The 14,261-nt window shown below is 40.8% G+C and overlaps 1 protein-coding gene across 3 annotated transcripts in view; it reads left to right on the top strand.

Annotated features, from left to right (window-relative positions):
* Tbc1d4 (TBC1 domain family member 4) overlaps positions 1–14,026 on the top strand; it is a 174,617-nt gene extending 160,591 nt beyond the window's left edge. For 2 of the 3 annotated variants that reach the window (XM_031362940.1, XM_031362941.1), the window contains 5 exons: positions 1,600–1,844; positions 4,054–4,213; positions 7,151–7,320; positions 8,761–8,937; positions 11,720–14,026. In XM_031362940.1, the coding sequence (XP_031218800.1) occupies positions 1,600–1,844; positions 4,054–4,213; positions 7,151–7,320; positions 8,761–8,937; positions 11,720–11,953 (986 nt within the window). In that variant the 3' untranslated portion in view covers positions 11,954–14,026. Of the gene's footprint in view, positions 1–1,599; positions 1,845–4,053; positions 4,214–7,150; positions 7,321–7,591; positions 7,742–8,760; positions 8,938–11,719 lie in introns of those variants that run through there. The other variant, XM_031362942.1, reaches the window with a different exon arrangement.
* The last annotated feature ends 235 nt before the right edge of the window (positions 14,027–14,261 follow it).

The raw sequence follows: 14,261 nt of genomic DNA, 5'->3' as shown, positions 1-14,261 counted from the left end.
CACAGTGTATATAACGTTTTCTTAGGAAAACATTTAAAGGAGAAATTAGAATACTAATTTTAAAAATTGCTTATTAGCCTCTGCTAGTGTGGCTAAATGTGCTCTTCCAGCTTTTTCTGGTTCTCATTTCTCCTTCTTACTCTGCAGAAATAACAGTTATTATTAGTTCCTGGAAAAACAAAGGAAAACAAAAATCACTTGTGAGCATATGTGGTAGAAAGCATTTTAAAATGTAAACCTTGCAGTTTCCAGTTGACTGGAGTTATCCCTTCACGAGGAAGCACACACACATCCCTTTCTTTTTCTGGGGGCTCAAAGAAAGTCCTAAACTGGTTTAAACCGCCTTGGTGAGGAAGATGGGTCTGTTTTAGTAACGACACCAGCTGTCTGAAGACGCAGGATTAAGTTAGTTTGCTTGTTGGTGTATTCATGGTAATTTTCTATCCAGAGGCAAATTTTAGGCAGAAATTTACTTAAAATTGTGTTGAAGTTTTTCTGCCCTTATTTTCCTTGGATATTATGTTGTATATATGTGGGTATACATATATGCATATATTATACACACATGTTGCATATTTTTTTAAAAGGCTACATGATTTATGAAAGGAGAAATAAAGTTTATCTAAAAGAAAACCTGAATTCCTAAATGATAGACTCTATGCAAAGCAAAATAAAACAAACAAAATCTTCGAGTGACATATTACAAAGAAACAAACAAAATAAAAAGTAAATCTGGTCCTAGGTTACCAAGATTCGCCCTAAATAATGAGGCCTTGCAGAATTTGATTGTGGGTAGAGAGTGGATTTTGTCTGAATTTAGGCTTTGCTCTGATTGAAACTCAGAAGAAACCTGAGTTCAGCTCTGGGGTATGTTTTGGATCTGCCAGTGAGGACGGGTTTCTGTTGAATGTTCCTGCTTTGGTAGAGAGCAACGATGCTCAGCAGATAATGGTCCTCTGTATTGCGTGTGCAGAAAAGGGGTGATACTCTGGCACACAGGACCTAAGTGATGATGAGGTAGGAGGGAGGAGAGAAGAGGTGGAGGGAGAGGACATGAGACTGCTAGGTGGACATTCCCAGGACTCCCAGGTGGCAGAGGGCCGGCTTATCCCAGGGGTCACTGCGTTGGGCTGCCCTGGATTTCTTTTTTTTTTTTATTTTAGATATTTTCTTTATTTACATGTAAATTTCTCCATTCCCAGTTTCCCCTCCAAAAAACAAAGAAACAAACAAAAACAACAAAAACAAACCCCTGTTGCCTCCCACTTCCCCATGCCTGCCACCCCGCCCTCTCCCACTTTCTGGCCCTGGCATTCCCCTACACTGGGGCACAGAACCTTCACAGGGCTGAGGTCCTCTCCTCCTATTGCTGATCAGATTTGCAATCCTCTACTATACACATGCTGCCAGAACAATCAGACCCTTCCATGTGCAGTCCTTGGTTGGTGGTTGAGACCCTGGGAGCTCTGAGGGTACTACTTAGTTCATATTGTTGTTAGTCCTAAGGGGCTGCAAACCCCTCAGCTCCATTGGTCCTTTCTCTAACTCCTTCACTGGGGACCCTGTATTTCTAAGCATGACTTTTCTTTCTCTCCACAGGGAGGACATTTCCCACTCACCCTTACTTTTCAGTGCAGCTTGGAGCAGGGCAACTGTCCCTCTTTAACCTGCTGAAAGCCTACTCTCTGCTAGACAAAGAGGTAGGCTACTGTCAGGGGATCAGCTTTGTGGCCGGAGTCCTGCTTCTGCACATGAGTGAAGAGCTAGCCTTCGAAATGCTCAAGTTCCTGATGTACGACCTGGGCTTCCGCAAGCAGTACCGACCGGATATGATGTCACTTCAGGTAAGGCAGTGGCTCTTGATGAGTCAGGTGTGCCGGAGGCTCTCATCGGAAACCTCAGTACCTGCCATGTCCGAATCACAGTAAAGAGTTCAAGAAATGTAGGCCCACTGTCTTAGAACTTAAACAAATACATGGGTATCTGTTAGTCGTTTGAATGAAGGACTGGAGAATTTTCAAAATACCCATGTACTTAGGAAGGCATATAGAGAGTGCTCAACAAGGCATATAACTATACAAATTCAGTTCCTATTTGACAACTGTATGTACATATACTTAATAGGTTAAATGATGTTTTATGTTAAACAGTTTACTTATACTTTATATCAGAGAGAAAACATTGGTATCGTTGTAAAAATAAATAACTCCTGATTTCTAGAAACAATTTCTTTGTTATTAGAGTTTCAGAGAATAGAAACTATATGTGAATTGTATTTGATTTTGGCCCACAGGCAGAAAGATTTAGTTATACATATTTTTTAAGAATGATATTTTCCCATTAAAATTTTTCTAATAAAAATTTGATACAGCATAAGTATAGGTAAATTGTATTTATACATGAATAATCATTATGATTCAGGGAACATCACAGAATGTTAATCCCTAACTGCATGTACATATATGAGAAACACTAAGTGGGTTGTATATGTGTGTATATGTATGTAACAATAATGATTACAGAAGAGGCCATGAATCCAAGCTGGAGGGAGACCTGAGACAAGCGAGTGGCTGAAATGATGTAAATAGGGTCCTATGACTGAAATCCTCAAAAAAAAAATTACTAAAGTGATCATTGGAGTTACTAAAAATACCCTTTTTAATTTTGGAAATGCAAAGTTAACATTTTCCCCGGCAGCCTTCCTACCAGACACTAGGCATGTTGTAGGAGTGCTGAACTCTGTGCTTCAGGAAGTGAAAAGAACACCTTTTCACTGTCTAATGCAGGAAGCCAGCAGGGTTTGATCTGTAAGGTTTCAAAGATGGCGCCAGTACCTGTGCCAGTGAGCTTGGCTTCCCTGAGAGAGAGGATGCCTGACTTCCTGCTTCACTCTGGGGTGTAGGCACACAGGTGATGCTGCGGTGACTTTAACTGTGAACAAGGGGATGGCGTCTGCTTTGCTTCATTATCTGTCTCATCACACCCCGTCCCTGCTGATTTCTGTGCTGGCTGTGCAGCCTTCTGTCTTTTCTCTTGTGTGCTCTTTCTTCTCTCGTCACCCTTCTTCCATCTGTAGCTTTGCCATGTTAAATGGACTGAATTTGGACTTTTGGCAAATAAGGCTTTATTATTAAAACTTTCCTTGTAGGAGCCTTGAATTTTCATATCTGCCCAAATATACTTCAAGTTTAGAACATAGGGTGCAGAATATAAGATCCTTAAAAATAGTGAAATGGCAAATGTTTGTTTCTTCACTCAGGTCCCAACTGAACAAGAACAGAATGTCTTTATCAACTTGCTTTCTTTTTACTTATTTTACTAGTTAGACCTGTTTCCAAGCTTGCCAAAACACTAGTTCTTCAGTTGATGAACGCCCACCCTGTGTAGTTTCTAAACTGGAGCTGACCTAAAAGAAATACACGATTTCTTTTCCGACACGACCTTCGGAGATAATAATCTCATTACGAAACCCCTCTTTGTGTTTGCCTCCTGCCAAGCCGCTCATTTTATAACCATGACTTCCTGTGGCCCCGGTTCCTTCCGTTTACAGTGTGTGCAAATTTAGTTTCCAAGATTTGTGTTGTAGATAAGGTTCCGAGGAAATCTGCAGTGCTTGTGGACAGCACTTTGTGATTCGTTTCCCCGCAGAAGTTGTATTGTTTTTTTATTTCTACTTTGGAAACTGTTCTTGAGTTTACAACATGATTGGTTATTGGCATGCATTTTCATTAATTTATGTTTTTCTTTTATAAGAAAAAGTTCACATTATGGAGGAGATGTTAAAAAAATCTGTTAGGAAACTCACAAACAGTTTCTTTCTATAGGAAGAATGATGCTCTTTCCATGTATGCACACCATACCAAACACATGGTAGAACCCCTTTGTTCACGTGACTTAGTTGAATTTACACTGACAATGAATTATGAGCTCAATGTAGTGACTTGGACTTGAACATCATCTTTAAAGTTAACAATAAAAATAAGACATGTTATTTTACTAAATGTGGTGTGTTGCAGATTACTTCAGATTTCTCCTTCCCCATATGAACTGCAGATTCAGATGTACCAGCTGTCCAGGCTCCTTCATGACTACCACCGAGAACTCTACAATCATCTTGAGGAGAATGAGATCAGCCCCAGTCTCTATGCTGCACCCTGGTTCCTCACACTCTTCGCTTCTCAGTTTCCCTTGGGATTTGTAGCCAGAGTTTTTGGTAAGAGACACCTGTGTTCAAGAGGGATGGTAGTATCTATTCCCTTTTGTCCAACGAGCTCCCCTTAGGGCTGGCAGAGTTCTAAGTAAAATTCAAATGTAGTAGAAATAATTGAGCTCCTATGAACTTCCTGTGTTTGTTTGTGTGGAAACACAGTTTTCAAAGCTGGATTAGAGGCAGACTCTGTATGGTTTCTAAATTATTATTTTTCTGTTTTTTTCCTCTTTCACTTTCAGTTTAGATTCAATATACAGAGAAAGTAACCCCACCGCTGTGCTATGAGTTCTAATGGCATGTCTGTTGTTCACATGTAGCTTCATTCCTGTCTTATTGCTTACATGGCCACCTTCCATGCCATTAAAAGAGCCAAAGCCAATCCCTAAGAACACGGCTAAGAGAAAAGACACTGAGGGTAGACAGGCATGTTGCTGAGTAGCTACCTTACTCTGATCACAGTGTTGGCATTGGAAAAGAAGAGAGTGTGGTATGGTTTGTGTGCCCTCCGGGGGCCCTTACATCTAGCCATAAGTCCTAATCAGGTTCATCAGAGTATAATTTAAAAACAAAACACAGGTTGAGTGTGGTTCTACACACCCGTGGTCTCAGGCCTTTGGGAAGGCTAAGATAGTAGGGTTATGAGTCTGAGCACGTGTGAGCTATATAATAAACCCCCATCTGTCTTAGTTATGATTTCTGTTGCTGTGATGAACCACCATGACCAACTTGGGAAGGGAAGGGTCTATTTCAGCTCTCAGGTACACACCACAACAGCCTGTCACTAAGGGAAGCCAAGGCAGGAGCTCGAGGCATGAGTAGATGCAGAGGAAATGGGAAAGAGCTGGTTACTGGCTTGCTGCTCATGGCTCCTCAAACCATAGTCTCCTTTCCCCCCCCAATGCCAACACTGTGGTCAGAGCGAGGTAGCTACTCAGTAACTGCTTTCCTCTACCACCCAGGACCACCTGCTTAGGGGTGGCACCTCACTGTGAGCTGGCCCCTCCCACAGAAATCATCAGTTATAGAAACGCGTGCACAGACTTGCCTACAGCAGCCTTACGGAGATGTTCTCATAGACGAGGTTTTCTCTTCCCCGGTTTGTGTCAAGTTGACAAAAAACTGACCAAGGGTTCTAAAAACAGAAAAGGAAAGAAAGACATCGGCAACTACTGTTCTCTAGGAATTTGTTCAGATGTTGGCTGGACCTCAGTAGCCTAGAGAGGGCTCCTACAGCTGCTGGGTTCTGCCCATCTATCTAGGGACCATGGCAGAGGACTCAGTATTTATGTACCATTGTGCTAGGTTGAAGCTTTGTAATTCTTTTGGTCAAATTTTTAAATTTTCTCTAATTTTAAGTCATCAAAGTATTCTTTAAATATGTGTTAGTATAAAACTCAGAAAAAAAATCAGAGATGATAACAAATAGAAAAATGTTAGGAGACATTTGAATTAGAAAAATGATAGGAGACAGTTGAGTTTCGACCACATGTGTGTTTTGTGCATACATATACCACGTTGTAGATTGTACTATACTTTCTTAATGGAAGGATAATACAGTCTTCTGTCAAAGTTTGAGCTGAAATATAATGTCCAGTTGCACTGTGTGAGCTAAAAAGTCCATGGATGTCTCTTGCTTGTTGGGTACATACCGCTTCCATCCAGTGGAGTTTTCTTGAGCGTTTTGGAATCTTAAAGAGTCCTTTTAGATGTGTTTATGTCCTTATAAGTGATGGGTCTTTCACAGCCTGTGGACTCTCAGGTCAGGGTTCGCCACACCTATGTCCCTTCCCTATCGATCTGTTCCCTGTTAGAGGTGGTGGCTGAAACTGGCAGGTGTTCTACTGAACAGTCTCTCAGTCTATTGCTTTGTATTATTGATGAGAGAAGCACACACGGTGACAGGAGTTTTCAAACAAAACTACCTTCACGTGCTTCAGAATGATTACATGCTTCTGCTGTGGTCCAGCTGACCTTAGAATTAACAGGGATTTCTTTTCTCGCCTCTGGTTTAGGACATGCATATGTAATATTTCTTTGAGAATCTCATATAGTGAATTGTGATCATATTCACCACCCATCCCCTCTTAGATTCAACCCCACATCCCTACTCATCCAGCTTTGTATTCTTTCTTTCTTTTTCCTTCCTCCCTCCCTCCCTCCCTCCCTCCCTCCCTCCCTCCCTTCCTTCCTTCCTTCCTTTCTTTCTTCCTTTCTATAAATCCATCAAGTCAATTAGTGCTATTCCAATACTTTGGGCTACCCTGGAGAATGACCTTCCAGGGGGTGAAAAACGTAAAGAGAATGGACTCTTCCTCTCCTAGCAGTTACTGAGAAAGCCCAGTAGTCCCTCAGCTGGGGTAGGACTTCGCACCCAGCCTCGTTCTTCATGTTGGGATTTTGTCTGCTTTGAACTTGCACAGGTCTTGTGGATGCTAAACTTTTTCTACTTTCTACTTTCTTAGAATTCAAGTTTCCACTTGAATGTAAATTTAGTTACATATTAACCGGCTCATTTACTTTTTGATTATGAGAATATGAGTAGTCTAGTTGACTAGATCAATGTATTGTTATGTTCTGCTGTAGACAAAAACCCCAAATGTTAGTTGAATAAATATGTTTGAACTTTATTTTAAATCCATAAACTTACTGTACATAATAGCTGTAAACAATATATAGTTAGACAGATTTAGAATCTCTCCATTGTTCCCTTAACCACATCTGAGGTCCTTGATTAACAAGGAACAGAGACAGCATCCTGTTCTTTTCTTCAGTCATATTAAACTTGTTTTTAAAAAGTAAAAACTGGTTTTGACCAGTTTCCTTCTATAACATGTTTTCTCGTTTTACTGCTGTAATAAAAACATATGTTTAGAACAAAGAATGTACTCTTTGCAAAAGTAGATACACAACATTGATTATGAAAATTTTTACTTGTTCTAGATATTATTTTTCTTCAAGGAACTGAAGTTATATTTAAGGTTGCTCTCAGCTTACTGAGCAGCCAGGAGGCGCTTATAATGGAGTGTGAAAACTTTGAAAATATTGTTGAATTTCTCAAAAGTACATTACCTGATATGAATACCACTGAAATGGAAAAAATTATTACCCAGGTATGCTGTAAATGATCCAATAAGTACTAAATGTTTTCACATAAAAATGTAGTTTATCTCTCATCGAATTTTTTCAAGGTCTTCTTTTGTTTTATTAGGCACATTTTACTTAGAAATGAGACAGTTATGAAACATTATCTGCCTATGCATAGAAAATATGATATAGTGGGTTTTTTTTTTTCAGGAATTCTTTTCATTTAAACCAATGCTAAGACCCATGTTATAAGTTAAAGAGTCAAGACTCTTCAGTTGAAGTAGTTGAGGTCAACAGGTTTTTGAGATGGATATTTCCAAACAGTTACATGCCAATGAGGTAGAATATCAGGTAATCAAGATGAGCTTCTGGAGCCTTCATATGCCCATGAGGAAAATGAATCTCTGGAGAGTCTGGGGAGAACCAAAATAAAATGAAGTTCATTAGGCTTTTCAATGTCACTAATTCTTTCAGAATTTATAAGAAGGACCAGGCCTGTGACCCCAGCTACTTGGGTGGCAGAGGCTGTGCAATCCCAAGTTTTAAGGCCACCCTGGTGGTGTCTCTCAGTGATTAAGTGTTTATCTAGCATGTGCAAAGCCCTGCATTTTTTCTTAGCACCATAAATCATAACTAATATTCAGATTATCATGTACATAATTACCAGTAGTTTCTAATTATTAAAATATTTTTAATAGTTAGCCTGGAATCCAGGCTGTTCTTGAACTTGCTATTCTCCCACTTTTGTCTGTCAAGTGCTGGGCTTGCAGAAATATACTCCCATAGACTACTGGCTGACATAAGTGGTATGAATATCAAGCAGTTATGTATTATGCTTTTGAAAGATTGAAATCAAATATATCCTGTTTTAAAAAAGTGTGGAGGGGAAACAACAAACCAAAATAATGAAGTTAAAAAGGGAATTTCCTGACTCCCAGGTTCCTAGGAGGATTTGAACTGATTAACTATGGAATCTAGTGCTGATCTTGAAAGAGACTCCGAAAGAATAGCAGATGAATCATGCATTTATTAAGACCTTTCTGTTCCATTAATGCATACAGTCCAACTCCTACGGAACTTTGCTTAGTAACCAGCAAAGGTTATCTCTGGCACATGATCATTTCTCAACCACAAATGTTGATGTGCTACTCTACATTTCAGGAGATAGCTATTAGATTATAATCACCTTGGTTACAAAATACCCTTGGATGGTAGTTTATTCCTGTGACTTGGTCTCATTCTCAGGATGTTTCATCTCCTTGTAAGTACGCTCTGTGCTATTGTATTGGAAGTTGGGTCTATTTTATTTGTTCTTTTGTGGGTATCCAGGCCTATTTCCAATTTTGGTATGCTTTTAATGATTTCATTAGTGCTGGGAAGTAAACATTAGGTCTACCAGTATATACTACTTGCATTATGGTGTAGATAATGAAGGCCTGACTAACTGACCTGTGGTGTTTCAACAGGTTTTTGAGATGGATATTTCCAAACAGTTACATGCCTATGAGGTAGAATATCATGTGCTTCAGGATGAGCTTCTGGAGTCTTCGTATGCCTGTGAGGATAATGAATCTCTGGAGAAGCTGGAGAGAGCCAACAACCAATTGAAAAGACAGAACATGGACCTCTTAGAAAAACTCCAGGTACAGAAATAAAGATCGTAGCACTGATCTGTGTGCTGCCCTGCATGCATGGAACTGCTTGCAATGACTGTGATATGTATGTGGGTTGAACCACTGAAGACTAGAGGGCCTACATATCTCATAAGTTTCATGTGTATGGGGGTCTTCAAATATACTTAGGAGCCTAAGAATCACTTGGGAGAGAAAAGGCTCACCCTCAAAACAGTAGAACAGCAATTTAAGGCAGAATTTGGGTTCATCTTATTGGATGTTATGTAATTCAGATAAGTTTAGTGGGGGGGAGAATAAGATCTGAGGAGTTGGGAACGTTTTGTGTGAGCTTGGGCTGAGCTCTGAGGGCTGAGCAGTGGGGAGAGCCTCTGTTTGCTCAGAGCAGGAGCCTGCGTCCTTCAAAGGCTATGGCAGGGTGGAATTAGCTTAGTATCAGGTCAGGTCCAATAGTAGGGAGAGAACAGGTGGAGAGTGGAATGTGACCAATTTTCTTTGTTGTCTAAGAACACAGAAGGAGACATGTCAAAAGGATTTGAGCCTCACGTTTGGAAGAATGATGTAAACCAAAGACCAGTTAGGGTAGAGTAAGAAGGAAGCGGCGTAGGCTTTGTGAAAATCTGGTTAGGGATGATGACATTTGTCTAGAATAAAGCAGAACTGGAAAGGTGTTTCTGGGTGAGTTAAAGGTGAGCAAATAACAAATGGTCCCGCCACTCAGGAATGCACAATTACTCTAATCCCAAGTAATTTACTGTAGTTTACAAACAGACAAAAATACAAAAAAGATCTTCAAAGTAACCGTCTGTAGCCTGTGCAGTCTTCTCGCCGGGAAGAAGACACACGGACACACTAGGTTCCTTCTGCAGAAACTGTTTATTTGTCTCCATCCATAGGGAAAAAAGGGGTCGAACCCAAAATCCGCACTGCTTATATACACCACAGTGCAGGGTATCTGCCCACAGCATGGCGTGTCTGCTCATGATTGGCTGTTCGCTCATTACCCTACTTAACGCCCCAGGATGGGCCGTGACATGGCGTCTTTTCACTCTACACACATGCGCAAACAGTTCTCTACGCACATGCGCAAACAGTTGTTTAGGCGCCATCTTGCCATGGCGAATGCCTCTCAAGATTCACGGCTCCCCACAACCGTCTGTCCTTGAAGTAGTGTGATAGGAGCTCGGGATCCGTGTTCTGCAGGAGAGGAGGTTAGCAGACAGAACAAGTTAGCAGGTGCATTGCTCGCTGAAGTCCCCAAGGCTGGATCACTTACAGAGCGAAGAGGTTGACTTCATCCACAGTTCCGGAGGCTGAAACAGCATGCTGCTCACTCCGGCAAAGGCCCTTGGCTGTGTCCCATGGAGATGGTGTCCTAGTGGGAGCAGGGAATAGAGGGAGACTTGTCATGATGAGGAAGGAATCCAGGGACAGGCAAGGCTAGTTTTTCTCTCCGGGAAAAACCATTTTACAAGAACAAAGAAGGGTCTTATGAAAAGTGCCTTAATTAGGCATTCAAGGGGATCCTCCTCAGCAATTTATGAAAGACGATTCCAGTGTGGAACATCATCACTTGGTAACATATATGAAGATATAACAGGAACGGCCTTCTAACAGGTGCGGGGGGTGGGGGGTGGCGTTGCAGGGGAACAGCCACACCAAAGCCACACAGTAGCAGGAGTTGAACCTCCTGGGGAGGATTTTTTTTTTTAAATAGTTAGTTCTTTCTATTAAACAGTAAGCCAATATGATTTATTCACAGTAGAAAAATAGTTGCTATACTAATAGTTCCTCATTACTCAACTATTTCAATGTCCCCTGAGGCTTTTCTTGTTGGAGAAGGCATTTATACCCACTTTCCATGGCTACAGACTTTCTGTTGACAGTTCCAGGTAGTCAACATCAAGCTTCCCAGTCAGTAGAAATGAATGGAGTTCCAAGCATGTCTAGACAAATACATTGGGAGGTCTTTGGGTTGTTGAAGGTTCTAGCCCTGGAAGGCACTAGGGAGTTTCCCTAGCATCCCACTTTGTTCTTCTGGGAAGGTAGTTATCAAAGAGCAAGATTGTCCAGAACTACCAATCACTTGGATTCCTTCTTAAACATATGAGCTTTTCTCCACCAATGTACTCATGCTTTGGTGGATGATATAGCAGGGATGGGGGTGGGGCAGGGACTGGTCAGAGTCAGCTCCATGCAGCTTAGAGTCCATCAAAACTATGCTCAAAACCAACTCATGTAGAAAAAAGTAGTCAAGAGTTTCTGTATTCTTTCTTGAGTCAGACTGGACAGACGGGGACTCCAGTGGGTGTGCGTGAAGAGTGTGGGGTGTTGTCACTATTGCTTTACTGTGATTATTGTGAGGATTGCTTTATTGTTGATTAGTGAGAGGAGATAAATCAGTCACATGAGTATAATTTATACACACATATATGTCTGTACAATATGTCTGTTAAACATATGCATACATATGTATGTATAATCCATATTTAATATATCTCTGGGATTCAAATCCAGAATTTCTAAATGACAGAAAGGTACTGAGCTACACCTTCTACTTCCAATACCTGGATTTTTGGGCATTCTTTTTAGAGAAACAACAAAACCCCCCACAAAACTCCATTTCAGAGGACATTTTTATATACTGGAATATAACTTGAAAAAATGTATGCATTTTTCTCACTGTTCGCATGATATTCTGTTAACCAATGTGCTATAACGCTGGCTGGTACTCATAAATAATCAGACTCCTCAAATATTTAATTTAGAAGATTTTCCTTTTCTTGGCAAACAGGTGGCTCATGCTAAAATTCAGGCCTTGGAATCCAACCTAGAAACTCTTTTGACCAGAGAAACCAAAATGAAGGCTTTAATCCGGACCCTGGAACAAGATAAAATGGCCTATCAAAAGACAGTGGAACAAATCCGGAAGCTACTACCTGCAGATGCGCTGGCCAACTGTGAACTGGTGTTGAGAGACCTAACTCATCCCATGAATGACAAAGCCAAGCCAGGAAATAAGCCATAGTTTCAGATATGGCCTCAGCAGATAGCGTCTTTAAAAATACCTGGAAAAAGGACCCTGTGTAAGGTCGACCAGAAAGCTGGTAGGACAGCTACTACTGGTGGTGAGAGCATCAGTAGGCGATGTAGCTAGAGCACTCCACTCTTAAGCCATCACAAACATCCAGACTGTATTTTCTTCTGGTTGTTGCCAACTATGTACAAAACTATATATAAGTGGACATAAAGAGCCATGCTTTCAATCAAACAGTAGGTGTGTACTAGGAGCAGTTTTTCTTTTTGAGTCAGAACTTCATGAAATTCACATCAAAGGGGAGTTCAAGTGAGATTCTCCTTGGATACACATGAAATCCTTTTGGTTTTTCTAGTGAAACAAATCTAGAACATCTTTGTATATTGAAATATACTTGAACAACCACAAAAAAAAATGAATGTATTTTTCCCCACCCCCAAAGACTAGCATGCTTCACTCAGTGTGGTAGGCAGACACATTTCTCTAACTGTGTCTGTGTCTATAAGGGACATGAGTGGCTTCCAGTTTCACTCCTGTGAGTCTCCTAGGAAGGTGGGGCTCTTCTGCCCTGCCTTCTGTGTGACAACCGCATGTCTAACCTTTGAGTATCTTGGGTCTGGTTAGACTTTGCTTTAGGTACACATAGGGAGAAAGGAGGACACTGTGGCTGAGACAACCCACCTCAGGGTGAAGAGGATTGTTGCTAATTTTCTAGCAGATTAGACCAGCATTGATAATCAAACTGAAAATACTAGGCCTCAAACATACCATTAAGCTCCTGAATTGTCTAGGGTAGCTTTTTGCCATTTTATTTAAGTGACTTCTATAGCGGTAAACAGTTGCTTGGTGCTGTATTTACCAAGTGAGAGGGTTTGCTATTTTCTCACAAGAGTATGAGAGCATTCTATGTAGTTCTTGAGACCTTCAGTTTTAGAATAGGGAAATAAAACTAGTATTTCCCAAAGATGATATACCATGTTGAGTTGCTTTTGTATTGTTTGCTCAATGACAGAACACATTTTTAATCATTTTCCCCCTCCATGTGAAGATTTAGAACTGTGAACTATTTAGGAACCAACCATGTAAAGCACAGTGGAAGGAGTGGAAACATCTCCAACCCAGGTAAAGCCTGCACTTCTATGTTTAGACTCCTGGCTTCTGCTGCGTACAGATAAGAGATTAGAGAATGTTCATGCAAGCTGGGTGCATGGATAGCAAATCATCTTCCCAGTCCATGTTCAGTCCTTACAGCAGAGACGATTTTACAATAGTGCCTCTGAACATTGATACAGCTTTTTTTTTTTTCCCTTTCCAAACAGTGTTTCCTGTTGCTGCTCTTTCAGCCTTTGTCTTTTTGCAGATGGGTCACTTGGGGGTAATTTTCCTCAGTTTATTACAGACAAGATGAAGTTTTATCATAGTGCTTATGTGTCAAGTTTCCGAAGATGTTGAAGAGTGGATGCCAAGCATCGAGGCTGTTGAGGCTGTTTTCCACTTGAATGCCACAAGTATCATGGGGTCAGAGCATCCCTTGGGTCTAGGGGGTTTTCTCCTTTAAAAAAGTCTTATTATTAGCCAGGAGAGAGGATGTACATTCTAGATTCTAGGAGGTGCTCATTGTTGATTCTCTGTTCGGTGGTGGGCCATTAGTTGATCTGTCACTTGGATCTTCTGAAAATGTCTTCATTTGTAGTACCCTTTATTCCCCTTCCAGGATGAAGAGGAGTTCAGTATTACTACTGTCTGATGGTGGAAATTGCCTTGTGGGTGTGATGAACAGGTGATGGCTGAGGGATCCTTATGTTGGGGAAGGAAACATTTTCTTTCCATCTCTCCATTAAAAGTGAACCCTGTTCTGGATGCCGAGAATCAGCAGTATGGGTTGTTTATGGTGTTCAGTGATTAAGACAATGTGGATATGGGATTTTCTTGTGAAAATGATTTTTCTTTCTCATTGCTGATTTTTTTAAAAAAATGTTACACATCTGTTTCGCTTTGTAATTTTACATCATCATCAGGTTCATGTAACGTCTAGAATCATTTCCAATAAATATGTTGCTGCCACTTCCTGAGCGTCTTTGATGCTGCTGCTGTTGTTGTTGGAGGGGTGGGGTAGGCCATAATCTTGCTGAGAAATGTGCAAGACTTGGAGAGATACTACCTAAGCCTGAAAATGCCTAACAGTCTCATGCAAACAAACTAGGACGACAAAGATAATTGAAGACAATTATAGGAGTACTTTGTTACCAGTTTTCGACTTCTTTCCTAATGAAGCCTTTACTCTTGACTGGAGAAAGAG

Source organism: Mastomys coucha, unplaced genomic scaffold (assembly GCF_008632895.1).
Source record: "Mastomys coucha isolate ucsf_1 unplaced genomic scaffold, UCSF_Mcou_1 pScaffold9, whole genome shotgun sequence".
Taxonomy (NCBI): Eukaryota; Metazoa; Chordata; class Mammalia; order Rodentia; family Muridae; genus Mastomys; species Mastomys coucha.
The sequence above is the reverse complement of the archived record's forward strand: the minus strand, read 5'-3'. Positions and strand labels throughout refer to the sequence as shown.